The sequence below is a fragment of the Anolis sagrei genome, chromosome 3, assembly GCF_037176765.1.
Source record: "Anolis sagrei isolate rAnoSag1 chromosome 3, rAnoSag1.mat, whole genome shotgun sequence".
NCBI lineage: Eukaryota > Metazoa > Chordata > Lepidosauria > Squamata > Dactyloidae > Anolis > Anolis sagrei.
Window position 1 is genome coordinate 187,328,498 of NC_090023.1, and position 23,754 is coordinate 187,352,251.

The window sequence follows — 23,754 nt, forward strand, 5'->3', positions numbered from 1 at the left end:
AACCTCCCACAAAGAACCCCCATGTGGGCCACAGCAATGCGTGGCAGGGGACGGCTAGTGTTGGATAAGCGAGATTCTACTGTATTATTTCCTGTGAGCTCCTGGCATTATCATAATTTTTTGCTCCCACTCCACAAATTGGCTTAGTTTCCAAAGTGAAATAGATTGGTTAATGCAACATCCAAAATCCACAAAACAGTGATACTATCTTTGGGCTAACCAAAAATGCACAAAACAAATAATGCAAGCTTTCAACACTCCACTGCCTTATCCTTCAGTCAAAAGTGTTAACAGTTACAAAGGAGAAGCAGAAACATCCAAAGTGATTTGCCATTGTCTGCTTTTCTTCCTCTCTCCCCCTGCCTCTCTTTCTCTGGTGCTGTGGAGTGATGAATGGTTGGGGAAGAAAGAGGCAATGGAAAATCATTTTCTCGAAACTGATTTATGGCCTTCCCCGTCTCTCTTATTTTATGCTGGGAAATGGCAGTGGGGTGTCAAGAGAGGTTCCTCACTCTTCTTTTCGGATTGAGTCTGCCTTTTCGGCTTGGATCTGTTACTATGACTACTGCATTCCCACTCAGACAACTTCCTACCAGAGTGCCACTGGATAAGTTGTTTTCTCAGAATGAGGTGCCCAGTTATTATATAGGTTTAATTGGTCTGCTTCCTCACCTTTGCCTCTGATGTCCAAGCAAACAACTTGCCCAATGGAGCTCTGCTGGGAAAATATTTCGCTGGAAAGGCAGCAACGGGCAAATTGCTTGGGAGGAGAAGGACAAATTAAAACAATACTGATTCAAATTTGGGGTGTGGACAGCAATATCATGTCAGTATGGTATTTTACAGGTAGATATGGCCCTAACAGAGTATATTCGTTGCAACTCTGCTGCTGATTAATCTGATTGCCAGCTGGATTATTTTGGCAGTGTAGACAAATCCTGAGTGTAATTTGCCCAAGGTCATCCATGGTGTCCATGACTGAGTGGGAATTCATTAATTGTTTTTATTTGAAAATACTTTGTAAAATCCCATGTATATTATAAATTTTAAAAGCCTCCATGGAAAACTCAGAAGACATAGCTCACAATGGTATAACTTGTCATATCACATTCTTTTCTTGACGTATTTTATTATCTTTGCTATTTTGCACTTTTAAAAGACACACTAAAAGATTATATGATAAAGAACGCCAAAGAGATAGTTCTTTAATACAAAGCATGTTGAAGATATGGAAACAGATAAAATCTGTGCGTATCCGACAAGGATTTGTCAGTAGTACAGTAAAACTGCAGTTTCAAAGGTAGGTGCATAAAACATTCATAATGCTTGGTAATTTCCTTTTTGTTTTATATTGAAACAGTTATTCAGTGGCATACATTATATACACACATATAAAAAGAAAATGTGCTATATAAATTCTAAAAATGAATTGAAAATATACTAGAAATTACATTGACAGTGACATGAAGTACAGGACCCTATAGGACAAGGATCCCAGTCCCATGCCTTCTCTTTCTACTCTTTAACCAAAAACTAACACTTTCATCATAAGTGAAGTCACACTATTTATCCCCAGTGATTCTTGCCACACAGTTGATAAATTAACCTTCGCAGCTTCTGGTTCTAGAGGTAAATATATTCAGACTGGGGTGCTACAAAGAAATGTTTTCATACTCCATTTCTATCCTGTTTATATGTTTATATGGCACCTGGTCACGCCCAGCATTATTTTTAGATTTTTAATTAGTACATTGGCCCTGCCATAGGTTTTTAAACGTTGCTGTGTTATTGTTAATGTTCATTGCTGTTTTTTTGTTTATGAGTTTATTTATTGTTTGTATTACTATTGCTATTGTTTTTGTTGTTGTATTGTGGGCTCGGCCTCATGTAAGCCGCACCGAGTCCCTTGGGGAGATCGTAGCAGGGTACAAATAAAGTATTATTATTATTATTATTATTATTATTATTATTTATATTACCAAGTCCTCTTCCCAAAATTACAGCCGTCATAAACCTTTATAGGATCTGAGAGTTTCACCTAAAGTTTCCAGATGCTTAAAGTAGTACACTTAATTTTTTTCTTCCGCACTCCGCCTATCTGCCAATTCCCTAGTTTGGCTTTAAGGCTGACTTGCCTCTGCCAGTGGTTTTTCTCAGGGGCCTCTCTTATTTGTTTCCTTCAGATCTAGAATCATAAAGTTGGAAGAGACTTCAAAGTTTATCCAACAGTCAGCTATTCTATAATTTTTTTGCCAGATGCTTCCCAGTCCTCTAAGAGGATTGAAATTTCATTTTAACATTCTGGTAGGTCTCTGCTACAGGCAGGATCAAGGTCTGGAAAAATTCCATGTGCCCTTCCTTTGTCTGTCACCCTGGGCCTTCCTTTGTGTTCCTTGGGGGTTGAGATCTGGGGAGATTCCCAGAACCTCAAGAAAGCTCAAAGACTGTCTCTTCACTCCTTGCTGTTGTGATGAAGTCCTATCAATTTTAGGACTTCATCACACGGGCTTTCTTACCTATCCTAGGACACTTCAAGCGCAATTCCTGGATGGAGCCTGTTAGATTCTATTAGACGACACACAGCTATTGATCCAAACAAAGTTTCAGCATCCTATGATAGAGCCTTGAGAACATGGGAGGCTTCCCGTGTTGTCATTCAATTGAATGGGGAAAGAGTGGGGGAAGTTGGGCGACAACACTTCCCCCAATGGGATGGGGAAGGAGGTGATGCATCTGATTGCTGATGGTGGGGATGCAAAATGTGACCAAGTAGTTACCGGGCTGGAATAGGGATACCTACGTGGGAAAGCTTTGCTTTTTGGGAAAGGTGTGGGGACTTAAACCCCCTTCAGAGCGGGTTTCTTATCCTTTCTCTGAAGTGTGTTTAAGCCCTGTGTGGAAGCACCTGTAGATATCTGTAGAGGTTTCATTGCTTCCTTTTTCCTTCCAACAAGGCTGGCAAATAGCTCTGAACTGGATGACTCTGAAGCTAGAATATCTGAAGATGATGAAAAAGTGGTAAGGAAACATTAGAAGAAATTGACACTGATTACCAAGCAAAGTTTCAGAATCTGAAAGAAAAAAAAGCTTTCAGACTGTAAGAGTTTTAAAATAATAAATACTTGTGCTGCAGTAAAACACATTAGACAAGTACCTTTATCATTTTTCTTTATGGATATTAGTGTCTGGTTGATTTATTAAAGAAATATAGATGATCTAAATCTTGTCTCTTTGGTATTATCTCTAAAATGTCTGATATTACATGCTATTATAAATTAATAAAAAGAGAAATAAATACAATTTTAGACATTGTTATTTGTTTGAAATAATCTTGGATGCAGTAAAAGTTTTGATTTCTAGGGTTACTTGGAGTCACCTCATGTACTTCAAACTGCAACAGATTTTGGAGATCAGAATGAATCTCTTTTCATGCCACACCTCTCATTTGTGACAGAGATAACAGCAACAAACATGTGTCCCAAGTGAGTTTCAGGGTGTTGTCAGCTTTGCAAAACACCTGCTTTTATATTGTATTTCCCAATATAAAACATTGTATATAGTGAGAAGGATATGTAGTTTTCAACATACTTACTAAGTTACATAGTTTTGTTTGTTGATTGACCATGGAATGTATCAGAAATATTTAATGCAGTACATTTTTACTGTTCAATGTGTAAACATGCCTCATTTTTCTGCACCAGTTATTTCAGGTTTAATATATGGTTCCATACTTAAAGCTAATGAAATATTTCCTTTGATCTATTTTGTCTGTATTCCTAGAGATGAACAAAAGAGAAGAGATAAAATCAAGCTGGAGAAATACTTTATTAAAGTATATTACAATAATAAATTGGTTTCTTCTACTCCAGAAACTCCTCTGTGCCAGGATTTTAAAGTAATATTTCAACAAAGGTTTAGAATTCAAGTATTAAACTGGCCTGAATCTCTTTGTTTAGAGGTAATGTTATTTCAATAATATTATATTTGAATTTAAACTTCATATCTTTAGAAAAATATGTATTAATATTGTTTGTAATTTTTATGAACCACTTTTAACTTATGATAGTTTGTATACTTTGAAGGCAATATGTGGGCCAGAAGTATTGTATGTAACCCTTAATATATAAAAGGGTAATGCACATTTTTATGTCATGCATATTTGTCCTAAGCATACACAGAAATCTTGCTTGTTTGTACAAGCATTTACAAATAAGTAATTTTTTTTTATTTTGGGAATATAATACCATGATACCATACTGTGTCTACACTGATTCTGGAATACATAAATGTTATGAAGATATTTCTACAGGTAGATTAGTAGCCCCTTTCATGCAGTTTTGTGCTGTATTACTAAATACTGATTTCCAGAAGAGCATTCTCTGAATCATCAGGAACACCAGTTTGTGGATTTCATGAGGAGGCTGAGTGGCATCAACAAACTCCTTCCCTCCATCCTTTCTAGAAGCCCACATGATTTCGTGGGCTTTGAGAAAGATTTGTACGTCCAAGCAACCAGGCAGAGCCTAATTTCTTGGAAAATGGGCTTAGAAGTTAGCTGAGGGCCTTTCTACATAGCACATAAAATGCAGAAGTCGCTGGGTGAAAAGGGGGGCGTATAAACAATGTTTAGCCAAGGTGCGGGAGGAATCTGAGGAACTGGGTTAAGGGCTGGAAAACACATGTTTAAAAGGTGCCCTTTAAACCCAATTCTTCCTGGAAAATATGCACCTTTCCATGCCTGTGTATTCCAGCAGTCATGGAAAACATGTGCTTTCCTTCCCTTCCCTCCCCGCTCCCTGGACTCGCTACACACCAAAAGAAATACTACAGAGTGGTTGAGGTTAATCTATTTGAAAATAGGGCGATCCATTAATAAATTAAATAGGAGGGGATCCATTAATAAATTAAATAGGAAAACCCTTATTAATTGGTGGCAGCATAGCCTAGTACCTCACAGATGGTGGCAACATACTAGATTGAATAGAATATCAGACAATGAAGAGGAAACTTTTACACCATCATAGCCAATTGATGGGAAAAGATTGTGCCAGTGTACTCATTATATCCAGTGTTGGAGTCCCCATAAATGACTTTGGGATATAGACTACTAAGGTCACAACCAACTTGGGGACAAATGGCTTTGCCTCTCTCTCAAGTGACAGAGGAATTATACAGTGGCTTCTTCAAAAGTGGTATGTCATTCCAAGCCTAGCCAGGTTGGATCTGGACTGGGTGAATTGATTCAAAGTGACCAGCAGGCAGGTCACCATATGTCTGAACTGAGACGTGGGCTATAGGGCCAAGCTTCTGTATCTGTATCCAATAAAGCTGTGACTTTTCTCGTCCCAACAAAATAAGTACATTTTAAAAATATTAACTTCAATAGGGTTTTTTTGTATGTAATAAAGTACTGTAGTTTCTTTACAAATTCTTTTCATACTTTAGGGAAGTACTTTGAAGCTTCTTACTTTGGCAGAGCTTGACCTAATTTTTAAAGCAGTGCATTTTTATGTTTTAGATATTTAAATCAAGTAAAAAACCATCTTTGTTGGCCAGAGTATACTTGGCTGTTCCCAGTGCCTTTATATTAAAAAGCAAGGATATTTTGGATGAGGTAGAATTTAGCTGCGATCAGCAAGTTTACCCTTTGGATGGGGCAGTGGGAAGCAGTAAGTTAATCATGAATTTTAACTAAATAGAGAAAATTGTAATTGCTGTTGTATAGATCATTTAAGGAAATATGTTACAAACCACTATAGAAGCTGATGAACACTGGAAATTGGATTGACAAAGTTTAAAATATAAATACCACTTGACTGCAGGTTTGTCAAATACTTAGAACAGCAGACTTTCAGCTTCAAGTTAAATGGACAAACATTCTGAGCTCATTTCAAGAGCAACATCTATCAACACACACACAAACTCTGATAGTTATCTGACTTGGGAAATAGCTAAAGGGATCCTGACCATTGTCTCCTTTCCCAAGACCATTGGGATCAAATAACTCATGTAGGTATTTGATCTTCAGAGGCATTGGAGAGGAAGGAAAAGGTCTACCATAAACAAATTTAAAAAGGTTAACTTGCAACCCCCTGGCCCTCCTCTTTGGTATTGCTCCAATCCAAGTGATGGCCAATGGAAGGGCATCAGGTCACTTGAGGTAAGCCTGCTGGCAGATCTTAACAATCTGGCACTTCAGGGTCTGGTTCATCTTCTCTACCTTGCCACTGGATTGGGGGTGCCAACTGGAATGGCATCTCCATCGGATTTGCAGACCCTTGTCAACTTTCTTGGGGGTAACAAACTGTGACCCATTGTTCAGGCAGACTGAAGCAGGGATATTTGAGAATGTTCCTGTAGTGTTGATTACTTTTAGTATTGGTTTCTTTCTGTCTGTGTGAATTTAGAAAGTACAAAGGGAGAAAGTGGTGTCAGTACCTCTTAGAACCATTGTGGAAAAATGTTCCACTAATGAACAAGCAAAACACCATTTTAAAATTTATTTACCATATCGTATTATGATTTAAAAGGTTATTTCTATTATGTTTATGTTACAGATGTATCCTTTCTTCTTGAAAATGAAACTGAAGAACTATGTATTCTCACATCAGGAAAAGTAATGTATTCCTTGTTTTGGACTGTTGATGACAAAGGAGTTCCTTTAGCACCCACCTTTCAACCTGCATCTGTTGGGTCTCCTAGGTAGTAAAATTTATACATTATGTGTCAATCCTATATGTCTATCTGGTATACAACATTAATAGTTTGTTGAATACAATGTTAAATTTGATTTTGAAAATATTAGCATTTTTATTTATTATTTAGTCTCCCAAATTCCTGTGTAATGTCATAATGTCATGACCAACATTCAGAATCCTCCTTAAATGAGTCTGTAATAGATTTTCTGTCAGAAACTCTTACGTTCTTTGCCTCAGAAAGGTTTGTGTGTTCTAGTTAGTGCTAGAGATAAACTTTGCTTTTTTTTTTAATGAGCAAGCTGCCAACAACTCTATTTTTTGTGGAGTAGGTGGGAACAAAGCTGAGGCTACATTTTAGCTGTGTACTCCCTGCTTCTTAAACCAGTCTTTTCTAGCCAAGCTTAGTATGTAAGGATATATCAGAGAGGTGAGGGCATTGTTCCCCGAAATCAGGATGTGGAGATGTTGGAAATGCTGTGTTCTCATTCTCATTCCCTTGGTAACTTTGTGTGCCCTTTTTATTTGGATGCCTGAACTGGTTTCTTTTTTATTTTATTTTTTTAAAATTCAATACATTTATAATACAGCAGACATGTAATATACAAAGCGCTTTGTAAATCTCTTTATATCAACTGTAAATTTTACTCTTATATATATATATATCTTTCTGTCATTCACCACCATTCTCTCCTCCTCCCTGAGCCACTTCTTTATATATTCTCTGTCCAAAACTTCATTTCTTTTAGTGCAGGCAACTTTCCATCCTTCTTTTAAAAACCTCTTTCAATAAATTTTCTCCAGACGTCATCCAAATGCCTTCCACCCATATTTCTTTTTTGACCTTTAACTTACATGTCAACTTATCATTTATTGCCAATTTCCATAGTACCACTCTTCAATTTGTATATTTATTTCCCTTTTCCAATTCCTTGCTATAAGCAGCCCTGCTACTGTTAGTACATTAGATATTGAGTCTTTTTCTTCTTTATTCAACTGTTTGTTATTATATAATGATAACAAGGCACTAATAGAACTTCTTTCTCTTTTTATATTCATAATATCTTCTATCTCTGAACTAGCTTTGAAATGTTCTACTGTATTTTCAACTTTGTGTATGAAACATTTTTATTTTAGAGATGCTCGTGACATTTTCTTGATCCCAAAGGGAAGCTTTCATTAGCCAAGGTTTTTCATTCCCACTCCCCATTTTTCTTAACCGATTTTTTCCCCAAAATGAAATGTTTCTACTTGGCTATTCATTTGTAGTGTTCTAGAATTAGCTAAAATGACTGCCACCAGTAAACTTTTGTTGTCATGACACAGATTCAATAGAGATCAAGCTAGGAAAAGAATGTTTGAACTTTTAAAAAATGATTTTAATGTTTAATAAGTGCATTGTTGCCAAAATAATGTAGTACTTTATCTTTTACTTCTGAATAATAATAAAGAAGGCTTGGTAGAAATGGGTGAAAATACATTTCTGAAATGTTGCAGAAGCCCTGGGAGGAGAAAAAAATCCAAGGGAAAGGGGAATAGAAGAAACTTGGAGTATTTCGATAAAGGCTTTTAACGCAGCTCATAGTTAAAATGAAAAGTACAAAGGGATAAAGGTGGTATCAATACACCTTAAAACCAACTGTAATACTTTTTTTTTGTTCTTCAGCGTGTCAAGTAATGTCAGGTCTGGCAGAGGAAATGAAACTTGGTGGCATTCTGATATACAGAAATGTATTGAGTGGGCAAAAGCGGCCAATATTGATCCAAATGACCCTAATTACACAGATTTGTTTGAATTAATCACGGTAATGAAAACATTTTAATATATAACAGTTATTTAGGGGGAAATTGTAACAGAAATTAAGGAGATACATGTTGATGTTAAGGGTTAGATTTAAATCTGAATAAGAAGCCGGGCCATGACCCTAATCCCAAGGCCATAACATACTGACCAAAAATGTCTTGACTAGAGCATGTTGATTAGAGAGCCTCCTCGCATCTTAATTGTTTATGATACTGCCTATTTCTGACCTTTTCCTGATTTTTCCTTTACCTTTTGTCTCAATTAGTCTACCTTTGATTTCTTCAGTAAGTTGGCTGGATTGAGTAATAATATTTATATTTGGCAAAAATGACTCAAGTGACTCAAACAAGTAGGAAGACAAACCTTTTTCTTCTGTCATAATATAAGAAATGGAGGCTTTCCAAAGAAATTAGCTGATAGTAGGTTAAAGATTGATGAAAAAAATGTATACAATGTGTGATTAATTTATGAAGTTCATTGAAGTATATGGCAGCAGACATTCACGCGCTTAGAAGTCTTTAGAAGAAACTTATCTTTTCATAGAGGGTAGATGTAGATGAAAAACAGCTATTCGTAGCTATGATAGTTTTACAGAATCTCAAAGTTCTATGTATTGTCGAAGGCTTTCATGGCCGGAATCACTGGATTGTTGTAGGTTTTTTCGGGCTATATGGCCATGGTCTAGAGGCATTTTCTCCTGACATTTCGCCTGCATCTATGGCAAGCATCCTCAGAGGTAGTGAGGTCTGTTGGAACTAGGAAAATGGGTTTATATATCTCTGGAATGACCAGGGTGGGACAAAGAACTCTTGTCTGTTGGAGCTAGGTGTGAATGTTTCAACTGACTACCTTGATTAGCATTTGATGGCCTAGCAGTTGTTTGGTGTGGCATGTTAGTGCCTGAGGCAATATTTTGTTGAGAGGTGATTAGATGTCCCTGGTTGTTTCCTCTCTGTTGTTTTGCTGTTGTAATTTTAGAGTTTTTTTTTACTACTGGTAGCCAAATTTTGTTCATTTTCATGGTTTCCTCCTTTCTGTTGAAATTGTCCACATGCTTATGGATTTCAATGGCTTCTCTGTGTAGTCTGACATGGTGGTTGTTGGTGTGGTCCAGCATTTCTGTGTTCTCAAATAATATGCTGTGTCCAGGCTGGTTCATCAGGTGCTCTGCTATGGCTGACTTCTCTGGTTGAAGTAGTCTGCAGTGCCTTTCATGTTCCTTGATTCGTGTTTGAGCAATGCTGCGTTTGGTGGTCCCTATGTAGACTTGTCCACAGCTGGTATACGGTAGACTCCTGCAGAAGTGAGAGGATCCCTTTTGTCTTTTGCTGAACATAGCATTTGTTGGATTTTTTTGGTGGGTCTGTAGATAGTTTGTATGTTGTGTTTCCTCATCAGCTTCCCTATGTGGTCAGTGGTTCCCTTGATGTATAGCAAGAACACTTTTCCTCTGAGGGGATCTTTGTCTTTACTCTCTGGCTTGTTCTCGATCTTGCAGCTCTTCTAATGTCTGAGGTGGAATATCCATTGGACTGTAAAGCCCAGTTTAGGTGGTTCAGTTCATCTTGGAGGAGGTGGGCTTCAGTCCCAAATGGCTCTGCTAGCCCACACCAAGATGAGTTCTGGGCTTCTTAACACTCCTTCATCATCTCACAAGACTTAGATGGCATCTTCAATTTGGTGAAATATGATATATACCAGTGGTAATGTATATGAGATGGGATTTTTATTTGCCTAATCTAAGAAGTTCATTATATTTTTATTCACAGGACACTAGTACAAAACTGAGTGCAAAATAACTGAAGGCACACATCTTTGTCACATCATAATCTTAGGGTGAGGGTTAGGGTTAGACTGCATGGCGTGACGTTACCTTCCCGCTGGAGTGGTACCTATTGATCTACTCACATTTGCATGTTTCCAAACTGCTAGATTGGCAGAAGTTGGAACAGTGGGAGCTCACACCGCTCCTCAAATTCAAACCGGTGTCCTTTCAGTCAGCAAGTTCAGCAGCTCAGCGCTTTAACCCACTGCACCACCGGGGGCTCCTGTGCTGCTATATGTTACATTTGTACCAAGTGTTTTGTGTATGTTTTATTTATTTATTTAATAATTGTGTGTGTTTTACCTGTGTATTATCTTGTACGTATTTTATGTTCATATGTTTTGACTTTGTTGTTCCCCGCCTCAAGCTGTCAGGAAAGGTGGGTAATACATAAATAAATAATAAAAAAATACGCTTTCTAATCTTTAACAGGCAAGTAGATAGATATAACATTGGAAACAGCACTCAGATTAATAAAACTGTAGGGTTTAAAAGCACAACAACATTTATTTGCTGTAGTTAATCAGCTAAATGTTCTAATTTATATTTTTCATTCTCTAACAGTATGCAAAATCCCGGGAACAAAGTAATTCCAAATACTTTCGTCTTGAACAGCTGCAGGAAGAATTTAACTTTGTCACTGCAGAAGACATTGAAAATTGTAAACGTTTTCAGCTGTTGCAGCTGAGAAGCTTAGGACAGTTAGACTTCTACCGTTTTCAGCAAATTCCTCTCTATGACAGAGAGATATCAGATACAATCTTCCAGGTATTTCAATTTAACAGCCAACCTTTGTTTTACATAGTACTTGAATGCCTTTACATTTGCCATCATTCTGCTTTTATACATTGAAATTAAAATAAAATAAAAGCACAGATACTAAAACTTAAAAAAGGAATCAAACATAGAAATAATCCGATAATAGGTTGCTGTGAGTTTTTTGGGCTGTTTGGTCGTATTCCAGAGGCATTCTCTCCTGATGTTTCGCCCACATCTATGGCAGGCATCCTCAGAGGTGGTGTGGTATGTTGGAAACTAGGCAAGTGAGGTTTATATATCTGTGGAATGTCCAGGGTGGGAGAAAGAACTCTTGCCTGTTTGAGGCAAGTGTGAATGTTGCCATCTTGATTAGCACTGAATAGCCTTGCAGCTATAAAGCTTGGCTGCTTCCTTCCTGGGGGAATCCTTTGTTGGGAGGTGTTAATTGGTTGGGAGGTGGCCTTGATTGTTTCTTGTCTGTCTCCCCTATTTTCTGAGTGTTGTTCTTTATTTACTGTCCTGATTTTGGAGATTTTTAATACTGGTAGCCAGATTTTGTTCATTTTCATGGTTTCCTCCTTTCTGTTGAAATTGTCCACATGCTTGTGGATTTCAGTGACTTCTCTGTCTAGTCTGACATGGTCGTTGTTAGAGTGGGCCAGCATTTCTGTATTCTCAAATAATATATCATAATATCCCAAATAATATCCCATTATATTACTTTTCCATAACTTCCCCCTGTCCCTGTCAACAAAAGCTAACACATAAACACTATCCTCCTTTTAAAAAATAGATCCAAAGTATATTAAAAGCATTAAAAAACACAACGGAGGATATCTTAATTCCATTAGGTCTTACTGGGACTGCAATTCAGTGTTTCTTTTGTTTTGCCCACCTACTTTTGCTCTTTTTTTGTCGTGTCAGGAGCGACTTGAGAAACTGCAAGTTGCTTCTGGTGTGAGAGAATTGGCCGTCTGCAAGGACGTTGCCCAGGGGACACCCGGATGTTTTGATGTTTTACCATCCTTGCATGGGGAGCTGGAGCTGATAGAGGGAGTTCATCCGTGCTCTCCCAGGATTCGAACCTGCGACCTGTCGGTCTTCAGTCCTGCCGGCACAGGGGTTTAACTCACTGCGCCACCGGGGACTCCTTACTTTTGCTCTGAAAGCTAGACTTTCTAGATTAGGGTTTGGCAACCAGGCAAATTTCAGAAGTCTTCTTCAGGTCATCAGTTCAACCCACTGGAATTTATTTGTCCTTTCCCCACCAGACAACTGAGGGGAGAGGGAGAAAAGGAATGGATTCATTTCTTTTTGTTCTAGCAGCATCCATTCTGGCCAGGCCTATAGCCAGGATTTCGATTTGGGAGGGGCTGAGTTTGTTTCGGGGGGGGGGCTGAGTCTGAGTGAAAGAGGGTCTACCCTAGCAAACCTTTTGTATTATTACCACAATATCCCCATGCATATGGGATATATTGAGTATGGTGATCAGATCATGATATGAATAAACATAACAGTTTAAATAATGCACCAGTAAGGCCTTTTTGCGAACCACCATGAGAATTTCGGAGGGGGGGGGGGGCGAAGCCCCTCAACACCCCCCTCCCCCCAGCTACATGCCTGATTCTGGCTTCACATTATTTCATCACCAACTTGCAACCCAAATAGTATGGGCAATGACAGAAAAAAACACTATTCTCTTGTTCTTGATCAAGTAAGGTTTGTATCTCATTAACATAGGAGATTTCAGTTTTAGGATCTACAGAATTTTGTCACCTTCCCATATTTCTATCTCGGGGGGGGGGGGGGGGGACCAGAAAGTTAGTGTAACATTTAGTAACTTGGATGTTGTCTTTCTGTCTGGCTAAACAGTTAAGTAAAGATTCACATTTAATTTATTGAAATACTTCAATTGTTATTCTAGGGATATGGACACAAATAAAGAAAGGAAATGTTGCTGACACATGTCCCTATTTCTTATTTTAGCAATATGGAAGCCAATTTGAAAAGGACATGCCAATGACAGATGTGGATCCTATTTCTGCACAAAGGAATAGCTCTGTCAACTTCATTAGGATGGTATGCTACTTTACATAAATGTAGTATTACAAATGAATGGGCTGCAAAACTACCTGCTGTGCTGGAAATAAATCTATTTATTATTTCAGTTTGGACGAAGCTCAAGGAGTGTTGTTCCCCACTGAGCCTCATGTGGTGCGCTGTCCCTGTTGTATGCTTGTCTCATATGTCATTGCTACACCAACAACAGCTGTCTTTGGTTTCCTAATCTAAAAATACAACATAATTAATGTAGCACAGAACTGTGTGTATAAAGCATATTTTCAGACAGACAGCTCCTTCCGCTAGGAGTTAGAAAGCACTGTGCCTTCTTTGAAATGTCCTTAACAGATTTTTCCCAGTTAGAAAAATGAGAGAAATACTGACGAGAAAAGAAAAGAGGCTTATGAGTGATAAAAACAGTTGTGTGAAGCTTTTGTAAAATTCTTTGAATTGGTCAGGACACCACTATTAAAGTTTCATCTGGAACTGCTTAGAGACAAATGGACATATCAGAGGACACATCACTTGCCTGTTTTAATCCCAATATTCAGGTTATGTATGAGCGGTTTAAGATTACAGTTTGCAATCTAGACACAGCTGCCTAAATCTTTCAGGTATATATTTTTTAATCTAGCACTTTACTTTAAATTATTTCAAAATCAAAGAACTACCACATCTTGTATTTTGAAAAAAATGTGTTACCAGATTGGGAAGAGAGTGTCCTAGTGCACATTGTACAATCTGTCATATTTCTCATAAATCTAATCTTTTTTGGCAGTGTAGGCTATTGGTTCCAGCAATGACTTGGCTAGAAAATGCTGGTTGTATGGTTGTTTTCAGGGAAGAAGTGACACAAAACATGTTTGTTTCTGTAGCCAAACACATGGCAATTTAGCATTTAATCACATTTATTAATTGCTGTGCATTTTTTTTACAGATGAGAAAGCAAGTTAGAAAACAAATTGTGACCATTCAGCACAAATATAATTTATCAGATATTGTGAATGATTATGAAGAAATTATATCTATGAGGTACATATTTAGAAATTGGAATTCTGTGTGTTGGGTTGAGATGAGGAAACAAAAGATTTGTAATAGTTGGCAATATCAAATTTAACAGATAATTTTTTTATTATAAGATGCCAGAAGGTAGAAAGCCAGGAAAGTGTTGTGGTTCAGACAGATGAAGATGGGGTTTCAAAGCCTGGGAGAGTGGTGGGTGGTTCTTTCGATGAGGGAAATGAGGGGATTTCAGAGCAATAATAATAATAATAATAATAATAATAATAATAATAATAATAATAATATACTGTATTATATTCCGTTCTATCTCCCCAAAGGGACTCAGGGCGGATAAGAACTTGAACAGGAAAGTGTACTTGATATCCTTACTATTAAACGGTCTTGCTTGATCTGAAATCTCAATGAGACACTCTCTAATTCAAGAGATGCAAAACATGAAGGCATTTCTTTGACCTTGAGGTTCTGGCTTGTGAAACATCTGTGAGATGAAGTTTGAAAGTGAAACTGTTTTGGAGTCCAGCAGACAAGGGGAGGACCTTTCACCCACAAGGAGCTTGGCAACCCCTGATAAAGACTTGGCAGACCAAGATAGCTCATCTGAGGGAACAGCTTGGTTAGACAAGAGATATCAGGCTAGATCTGAGGGAGAAAAACATCAGGCGCAGGAAATCCAAAAGAATCAGTGAGAAAAAAGCGCAGAGAAAGTTTCACAAGCCAGAACCTCAAGATCAAAGAAATGCCTTCATGTTTTGTAGCCCTTGAATTAGAGAACGTCTCATTGAGATTTCAGATCAGGCAACACTGTTTTATAGTAAGGATTTCTGGTCCACTTTCCATCAAGTTCTTGGGAGTTTTGATTCATGTTTTAAGAAGTTCTTATAGCCATGGTTTTTCTGGATTCATGTTCATGTTTTGATTCGTGTTTCCTTTATTATGTTCATGTTATTATTCTTGTTGTACCATTTGGATTATTTGGATTATTGCCTTTGAAGTGTTTTACTCCTCACCAGCTTGGTTGGTTTTTTACATATTGACTACCTTTTCTGATTACCTGTTGGATTTTGCCTTTCTTATTCCTTTTTGTGATTTTCCCCTTTTTATATGTATTATCTCCAATAAACTATTTTAGTACTGCTTTTGGATTCCTGGTTGGTGCTAAGCACATGGCGAACTCTAGCTGGGGTGCAACAGAAAGGATGTTTACTCAAAAGTATGGTTTCCTAACTCTAAAAAATGCCACAGTAAATAAAAATACATAATTGAATTTACAGTTTTCTCATGTTGGCATATAAATTACTTCTATATTTCCTTTCTAGCCAATTGAGTGATGCAATTTTCAAGTTAGGAGAACGCAGAAGGCATTTGAAGCCACAAAGGAAAGAGAGACGCAAGATCCCAGCGCAGGCTGTCTCTGATGGAGATGTTAAACTTCTCATAAGAATATTGAGAGCATATAATATTCCTGAAAGAAAGGTGTTGGAAACTAAGTAGGTATAGAATGCAACTATGAATGTAGCGATTATTTGCAATCTCCCATATGGTATCTGCAACATTCAGGAAAATATGAAGATAATTCAAAGCTTTATTCTTTGTGTCTTTCATTATATGATTTTTAGTTTAAAATGTGGCTTTGCTTCTTTAATGAAGAAACATAATGTAAGAATTAAGTACTACAAACATTTGGGTAAATATTTCCAGCTATTGAAGGTAATTGAAAGAAATGAAAGACACAATGAAACAAACTAGAAGGCTTTTTTTAACAATAATAATGTGAAGCATTAATAGAAATATAAGGTATACATTTTAAGCACAGTGCATGCTTTACTTTAGGCTTTAATTGTCAACACATTGTTAGTGCTTTGTTCTATTTTTGTCTGAAGATGAATTGCTTTGAAAAACTATTTTAATGTATAGACATGTAGAGGAATCTTATGAAAGTATGTATGTTTACCATAACAGTCTCCAAATTTAATCTAATTCTTCCACAAAGTCCAAAGTTTAGTGTATTCTGAAACAAAGAGAAACCAATGTGCCCTTATGAATGTGAGCATTCTTTCAAACTTATTATGTAAATAATTTGGTTTAAATGGTACAGTGTAGGTTGCATACAGAGTTTCTTTTCAGATCTAAATCTAAGTAATATTTAACAACAGTCATTGTACAGAAAAGAATTACAAACTATGTAAACTGCTACAGTCAGACTGGCTTGAAGAGAACGACATCCTTTTGCTAAAAATCTCTCTGAACTAATATATTATTCATAATTTCGCCCAAGCATTGAGGTACAAAAAAACTATTAACTCATTGCTCCCACACTGAGAAAAAAGACATGGGATTCCAGATCTGGATTTTAAAAAAACTTTATTGATATAATAAGCAGAAAACTCAGTTATAAAGATATCCTACACAGTTCAAGTACTACTACATATATGTGAGACCAAAGGCATGCTGTCATTTCTGATCATCCTATTCTGTGCTCCTTGTTACCATCCCTTTTCAATATGCTGGTGTGGCCCCTGGTAACAACATCACTTCCAAGTGTTTGAGCCCTTGGGATAAACAAGACTCCATATCTAAAGCCAGATTTTTGTCTCTCTTTTCTTGAATTGTTGTTAGCTTCTGAAATCTAGCCTTCTCTGAGATTCTCTGGAGTTGAAGGTTGGCTTTTGATGGAATTCTGCATTTCCTGATTTGCACCATGTCTCTGTCTTTAAGCACACCAACAAGTGATAACTACCGTATGTTGTTCTCCACATCATGTAACATAAGGAGTAACAGAATGGACTCTGAGTTTGCCTTAAATCTGCTGTTCCTTTGTCAGTTCTTTGGGATAACTCCAAACTCTTCCCCTTTACCTTGGTTTTGATGTTAGCTATCAACCTCTCCTTATGCAGCTGGGGTATTGTATTGCTGTGTTGTACTGTTATTATTAACAGCACAGACAACAATTGAAAGGTTCTGCAATGCTTTAGGACAGGGGTCCTCAAATTAAGGCCCGGGGGCCGGATACGGCCCTCCAAGGTCATTTACCCGGTCCTCGCTCAGGGTCAACCTAAGTTTGAAATGACTTGAAAGCACACAACAACAACAACAACAACAACAACAACAATCTAATCTCATCAGCCAAAAGCAGGCCCACATTTCCCACTGAAATACTAATAAGTTTATAATTGTTAAAACTGTTCTTCATTTTAATTATTGTTTTGTTTTAAGTGTTGTTTGCACTACAAATAAGATATGTGCAGTGTGCATTGGAATTCTTTTTTTTTTTTCTTCAAATTGTAATCCGGCCCTCCAACAGTTTAAGGGACTGTGACTTGGCCTTCTGTTTAAAAAGTTTGAGGACTCCTGCTTTAGGAGGTTTGGGATCCTAGTTTCAGTCACAAGGTGGAGATCTAACCCTCCATCATATTGTGTAGGTAAAACAAGTGCTAACTTTCTGTCTGCCACCCCGCTCCATGAGTCATGAATAATTAACAGCACAGACAACAATTGAAAGGTTCTGAGGATCTCTGAGGATCTCTGACACAGCATTAGTCAGTGAATTGCAATTTGGGGCTTGTTATGACTAAAGAAGGAAACTACAGGCTCTGGAATGTACTCTTTGTAAATGATTTCACTACATGGAACAATATGTTCTGAAATATCACTACTGAAATTTTGGGGAAATTGGGACACTTTTTTCAACCATCGTTGGATAATATATTACAGAAATAGTCTCTGTAGCTGGGAATTGGGTAAAAGCCTGCCTCCTCTTGCCCAGAGTAAAAAATATGTATGTGTGCTGTTTATTTGATATAGAAAAGTCAGTAGCAGGTTATTTATGTAAGATTAGCAACTTACAGTATCGCATCTCAATTCATAAGGGGTCTCTAAACAAAACAAAACAAAACAAATTATCAAGTTTCCGGGTTTTATTTAAGTAGTAGTACAATGAAAAGAAGGCTATTTCTATACAGTAGAGTCTCACATATCCAACCTTCACTTCTCCAACGTTCAGTGTTGTCTAACGCAGTCCAGGGTGAGAAAAAGAAAGAACTCGTCTATTTTGGTGCTAAATCCATAAATACAGTAATTACTACATAGTGTTACTATTTTTATGTTGATTTGTTGTAAAACATGACGTTTTGGTTCTTAATTTGTAAAATCATAAGGTAAACATAACGTAATTTGATGTTTAATATGCTTTTCCTTAATCCCTCCTTATTATCCAACATTTTCGCTTATCCAATGTTCTGCTGGCCCATTTATGTTGGATAAATGAGACTATACTGTATTTAGACTTTTTTGTTTCTCTTTTTGATTCATAAACTGCCACATCAAAAACCCTAGCTCAATTTTCTGTGACTCTTCACTCCTAAACCTCAACTGATGTTTCTGCTGCCTTGTTGTTGCATTTATGTCTTTACGAACATAAATAGACCAAAATGTAAGTATTTTCATTAGAGAAATTAGCTAAAATATGCATATCATTTTTATTCAATATTTCAAGGGGGGCAGTCGCTCATTCTTCATCTTACTTATTGAATCGTATGTCCCGTGGCAGACATATTTTCTCAGGAAACTCAGCCTATACACCCGATCTTCCCAGTGAGGTAATTATATAATAATTGGTTTTTTAAAAAGAATTCAATCATGCCTCTTTCCTGTATAGGCATGAATTTAATGAACTGAGCAATGCAATAATATATTCATATAGGATCCCCGGTGGTGCAATGGGTTAAACCCTTGTGCCAGCAGGACTGCTGACTGGGGAGCGGGGTGAGCTCCCGACTGTCAGCTCCAGCTTCTTATGCGGGGACAAGAGAGAAGCCTCCCACAAGATGGTAAAATGTCCTGGGCAACATCTTTCCAGAAGGCCAATTCTCTCACACCAGAAATGACTTGCAGTTTCTCAAGTCGCTACTGACACACACACACACACACACTTCATTCATTTGGAGCCCCCAGTGGCACAGTGGGTTAAACCACTGAGCTGCTGAACTTGGTGACCAAAAGGTTGCAGGTTCAAATCTGGGGAACTATGTGAGCTCCCGCTGTTAGCTCCAGCTTCTGCCAACCTATCAGTTCGAAAACATGCAAATGTGAGTAGATCAATAGGTACAGCTCCTGCGGGAATGTAACAGTGCTCCATGCAGTCACGCCAGCCACATGACCTTGGAAGTGTCTACAGACAACGCCGGCTCTTTGGCTTAGATTGGAGATGAGCACCAACCCCCAGAGTCAGACATGACTGGACTTAATGTCAGGGGAAAACCTTTACCTAACCTATTCATTCATCCATATACAAGACATCATCTACTAGCTAAAAGTTTACTTTGATTAAACAAGTCACATTTTATCATTAGCCATATTCTTTCAACAGCTTCTTGGGTATTTCAGTGCTACTTAGTTGGTGGATTTTGATGTTTACAAGAGAAGCCATGTCTGTTGGGAAACAGTTTGATTAGCTTTGTTGTTTAGGATTTGACAGTTCCTCTGACAGACTTAAGAAATAAAATCAGATGTGAGCTCCACTTTGAGACTAACTGCAGATATTTTGACTACAGTATCTGGTCTATTTTTTGTTTCTATGTCTTTCCCATAGCCTGATAAAGAATTTTGAGGATGTCATATTTATACAATAGTGGTTTCTGGATTTTTTTTTTAAAAAAACTGATTATGACACATCATTACATCAGGGCTGTCAAACTTTTTTTCTTTTACTATTTCTCTTGTTTATAGTTTTCCATTATTTTTTGATAACATTAAAACATGCGCCCTCACCCAACAGCATGGCAAAGTTTATTTTGTTCGGTATGTAAAATTACCTTAAATTATTTTGTTGAAAAATCCCTATAGCCCAGAAGATGCAAGGCACTGTAATATGTGCAAACTATGATTTAGGTTATATGCACACTTTCTGACTTTTGCTGCTGTTATGTTTTATATTAAGCATTAAAAAATAAGGTATTAAGCCTTAATATCATTTTTTTTTTCATATCAGGAGTGACTTGAGAAACTGATATGAGAGAATCCTAACTTTTATGATATAGGCTTTTTATCTGTAATGTGTTTTAACTTTTGTGAGTATCCTTGAGACCAGTTCTAAATAAAGTTAATGATAAGTTTGAAAACACAATTGTAATTAATTATAGACAGCATTTGCTTGGTTTTAGATTTCTGTCCACCCTTTTGTAGAAGTAACTTTCCAAAACACAGTGTATCAGACAAGTACTGCTGATGGCTCACATCCATGTTGGAACGAAGAACTTCAAGTTGATTTTACGTAAGTCACCTGTATCTTGTAATTCACATTTCCTACAGCCACACTCAATCTGCTCTGTTTCCTGGGGCATTTGAAACAATTTGCTTCTGTTCCATTTGTAACAATGGGTTTTTGCTACCAGGATTGAATCCAGGTAGCAAAAGTTTACAGGTAGCATTCCTTATCCTTTGCTGTGGTTATAAGAATGGATCCTGCTGCCCAAGTGGAAACAGTTTCCTTTAGGTAAGTGGGATGGGAACGGATTTCAGGTGTACAATGCTTTTTGACTATTAGCACAATTAAGTAACTTCATCGCCTTTGTGGTCTGATTATCAATTCATTATTTTTACAAAAGAAGGTGGCATTTTTGTTATGTGAATTATAATATTTATTTCTTTGTTTCAGGTCACCAGGACATGACTATACTTTCTCAGGGCTATCTAAAATAAAAGACAACATAAATATTAACATTTTTGATGAATTTGTAATTGAAAAGCATGAGGTAAATTTCTATTATGCATTGGGAAGAAATGTAATCATGTGAATTATTCAACAGACCATCATGGATTTGTCAGGAATTATTTAACTGTGAATTTCCTGTATGGATTGAATGATTGCTGAGATCCTTTGCAACTCTACAGTTCTATGATCTTATGAATGTTTACTTTTTAAAGGCTTTGCTTTTATTTTTATTTTTTTTCTTTATTATTTTTATACATCAACCTCTTTAACATGTTGTTTTGTTGTTTTGCTTTGACATTTCCTCCCCTTTTCTCTTTTTTTCCCCTTTTTTCACCTCTGTGCTCCCCTCCACCCGTCTCAAGCCACATTTTTTACATTTCATCTGTCCAAAATTTCATTTCTTCTTGTGACGGTAATTTTCCTTCCTTATTTTTTAATCCATTTACCACAAATTTACCCCATATAGCATCAAAATCACTTTGTTTCCATATACCTTTTTTAACCTTTAATATACATGTCAGTTTATCATTTAATGCCATTTTCCATGCTTCCTTGTACCACTCCTCTATTCGTATATTCATTTCTTTTTTCCAATTCCTTGCTATGAGCAGTCTTGCTATAGTTAGTAAGTTTGTTATCGCTTCTTTATCCTCCTTTTTCAGTTGCTTATTGGTATATAATGATAATAAGGCTATACTAGGACTTTTGTCTATTTTCATATTCATTATGCTTTCTATTTCTCTAAATACTTTCTCCCAAAAATTATTTACATATTTACATTGCCACCACATATGTATATATGTTCCTGGTTCTTTACATCCTCTCCAACAATTTGTTGAATTGTTTTTATTCATATATGCTATTCTTACCGGTGTTAAGTACCACTTCCATATTAACTTGTAATAATTTTCTTTAACACGTATCGATAGGTTTTTTAAATGTCTTTGTCCCCATACCTGTTGCCACTCTATTTCACTTATTTTTATCCCTAGATCCTCTTCCCAAATCTCCTTAAGGGTACTCTTTTTCGTTTTCCCATCCTTCATTTCAATTAGTATCTTATAGATTTTGCTCATTATACCTCTCAAGTTTTCGTGCTCTTCTACTGCCCTTCCCTTCTGTATTATTTGTTCAAATTGATTGAGTTGGTTTCCGTTTCTATTATTTTTTTTCCAGTTTATTAACCATTGTTCTAGTTGTATACAATGAAACCATGATAATTTTATTTCTTTAAACTCTTCCAACATCCTCTCCCTCTTCATTTCCGCCTTCATCCAATCCCCTATTCTATCTAAATTTATTTCCCTTACCTTTTTATCCATTGCTTTTTTTAAATTTTTTGGGAATTTCTTTTCCATCACTATTGGGGTTATAATTGATCCTTCCTTTATTAACCTCCCCTTGTATTTATTCCATACTTTCAGTATGTTGCTCAGCATTGGGTTTCTAATTTCCCTCAGTTCTTTTCTAGTAAGTTGTTTAAAAAATATATTCCAAGTTTCATCTTCCACTTTTCCTGATTCATTACTAAGCCAATCTATTCCCTCTTTTTTAACCATTCCTTCTATAACCAAATTTAATCTACTTGCTTCATAATATTTTTTTATATTAGGTAGTGCTAGTCCACCCTCCTTTTGCGATCTATACCATAACTGTTTATTTAGCCTATTTCTTTTACTTCCATTGCAATACTTATTAATCATTTGTTGCCATCTAATTAGCTCTTCTTCTGTAATTTGAAGTGGTAACATTCTAAATATAAAATTTATCTTTGGAAGTATTTTCATTTTTACTAATGCTATTCTTCCAAACCAGGATAAATGTATACCTTCGTACTCTATTAACTTTTTCTGAACTTCTTTTCTTAAAGTTACTACATTTACTTCCTCTATCTCTTTTAAATCCTTAGTTATTATTACTCCCAAGTATTTTAATTTATTCTTAATTCTTATTCCCATTTTTCTCTGCTCTATAAATTTTTTTTCTTCTTCTCTTGTATAATTGAGTAGCATCATTTCTGACTTATTCCAATTAACTTGTAATCCCGTTGCTTTCCCAAATATCTCCAAATGTCCTTTTATTCTATCTATTTTCTCCGCTATATTTTCTATAAATAACAATGTATCATCAGCGAATAAGCTCACCTTCTGTTTCTCCTTTTTTCCTAATCCTTCTAAATTTTTATCGTTCCTTATATTATTAGCAAAAAGTTCTATCACCATAGCAAATAATATCGGGGACAAAGGGCACCCTTGTCTAGTTCCTCTAGTCACTTTTATTTCGTTTGTCACTCCATCATTTATAGTTATCACTGCTGAATTCTTTGAATAAAATTGTTTTAGTACTCCTTTTATTTTATTTCCCATTCCAAATTTATTCACTATTTCCCCTAGTGTCTCCCATTCCACACAATCGAACGCTTTAAAAATGTCTAATGATAGTATCCCTGCTTTTCCCTTCCCCTCTTTAACCCAATGAATTTTATTTAGTGCTCTCCCTATCAAATTTGACATTTGTCTTCCTTTTATAAACCCACACTGATCTTCTTTTATGTACTTATACATACATTTATTCATTCTGTTAGCTAATATCGCGGACAATATCTTTGCATCCTGGTTTATTAATGATATGGGCCTGTATGACCCTGGGTCTGTTAAGTCTTTGTCAGGTTTGGGTATTAATATTATTAATGATCTCCTCCATGAATCGGGTATTTTATCTCCCTTCATTATTCCATTATACAATTCCAATAATTTTGGGGTTAAAACTTCTCTAAAGCTTTTATAATATTCTGTCCCTAGACCATCCAGGCCTGGGGCTTTCCCTACTTTTAATTTATTAATGACTTCCTCTATTTCTTTTTTCTTAATAGGTTGGT

General features: G+C 36.5%; 1 protein-coding gene across 1 annotated transcript in view; it reads left to right on the forward strand.

Moving 5' to 3' along the window:
* Positions 1-23,754, forward strand: part of CC2D2B (coiled-coil and C2 domain containing 2B) — a 68,061-nt gene that overhangs the window by 21,495 nt on the left and 22,812 nt on the right. Inside the window, exons 12-25 of the mRNA XM_067466260.1 lie at positions 1,160-1,300; positions 2,955-3,018; positions 3,361-3,482; positions 3,781-3,958; positions 5,519-5,669; positions 6,558-6,702; positions 8,362-8,500; positions 10,889-11,092; positions 13,070-13,162; positions 14,082-14,176; positions 15,484-15,654; positions 18,660-18,762; positions 20,326-20,435; positions 20,820-20,916. Coding sequence (XP_067322361.1) covers positions 1,160-1,300; positions 2,955-3,018; positions 3,361-3,482; positions 3,781-3,958; positions 5,519-5,669; positions 6,558-6,702; positions 8,362-8,500; positions 10,889-11,092; positions 13,070-13,162; positions 14,082-14,176; positions 15,484-15,654; positions 18,660-18,762; positions 20,326-20,435; positions 20,820-20,916 — 1,813 coding nt within the window. The remainder of the gene's footprint in view (positions 1-1,159; positions 1,301-2,954; positions 3,019-3,360; positions 3,483-3,780; positions 3,959-5,518; positions 5,670-6,557; positions 6,703-8,361; positions 8,501-10,888; positions 11,093-13,069; positions 13,163-14,081; positions 14,177-15,483; positions 15,655-18,659; positions 18,763-20,325; positions 20,436-20,819; positions 20,917-23,754) is intronic.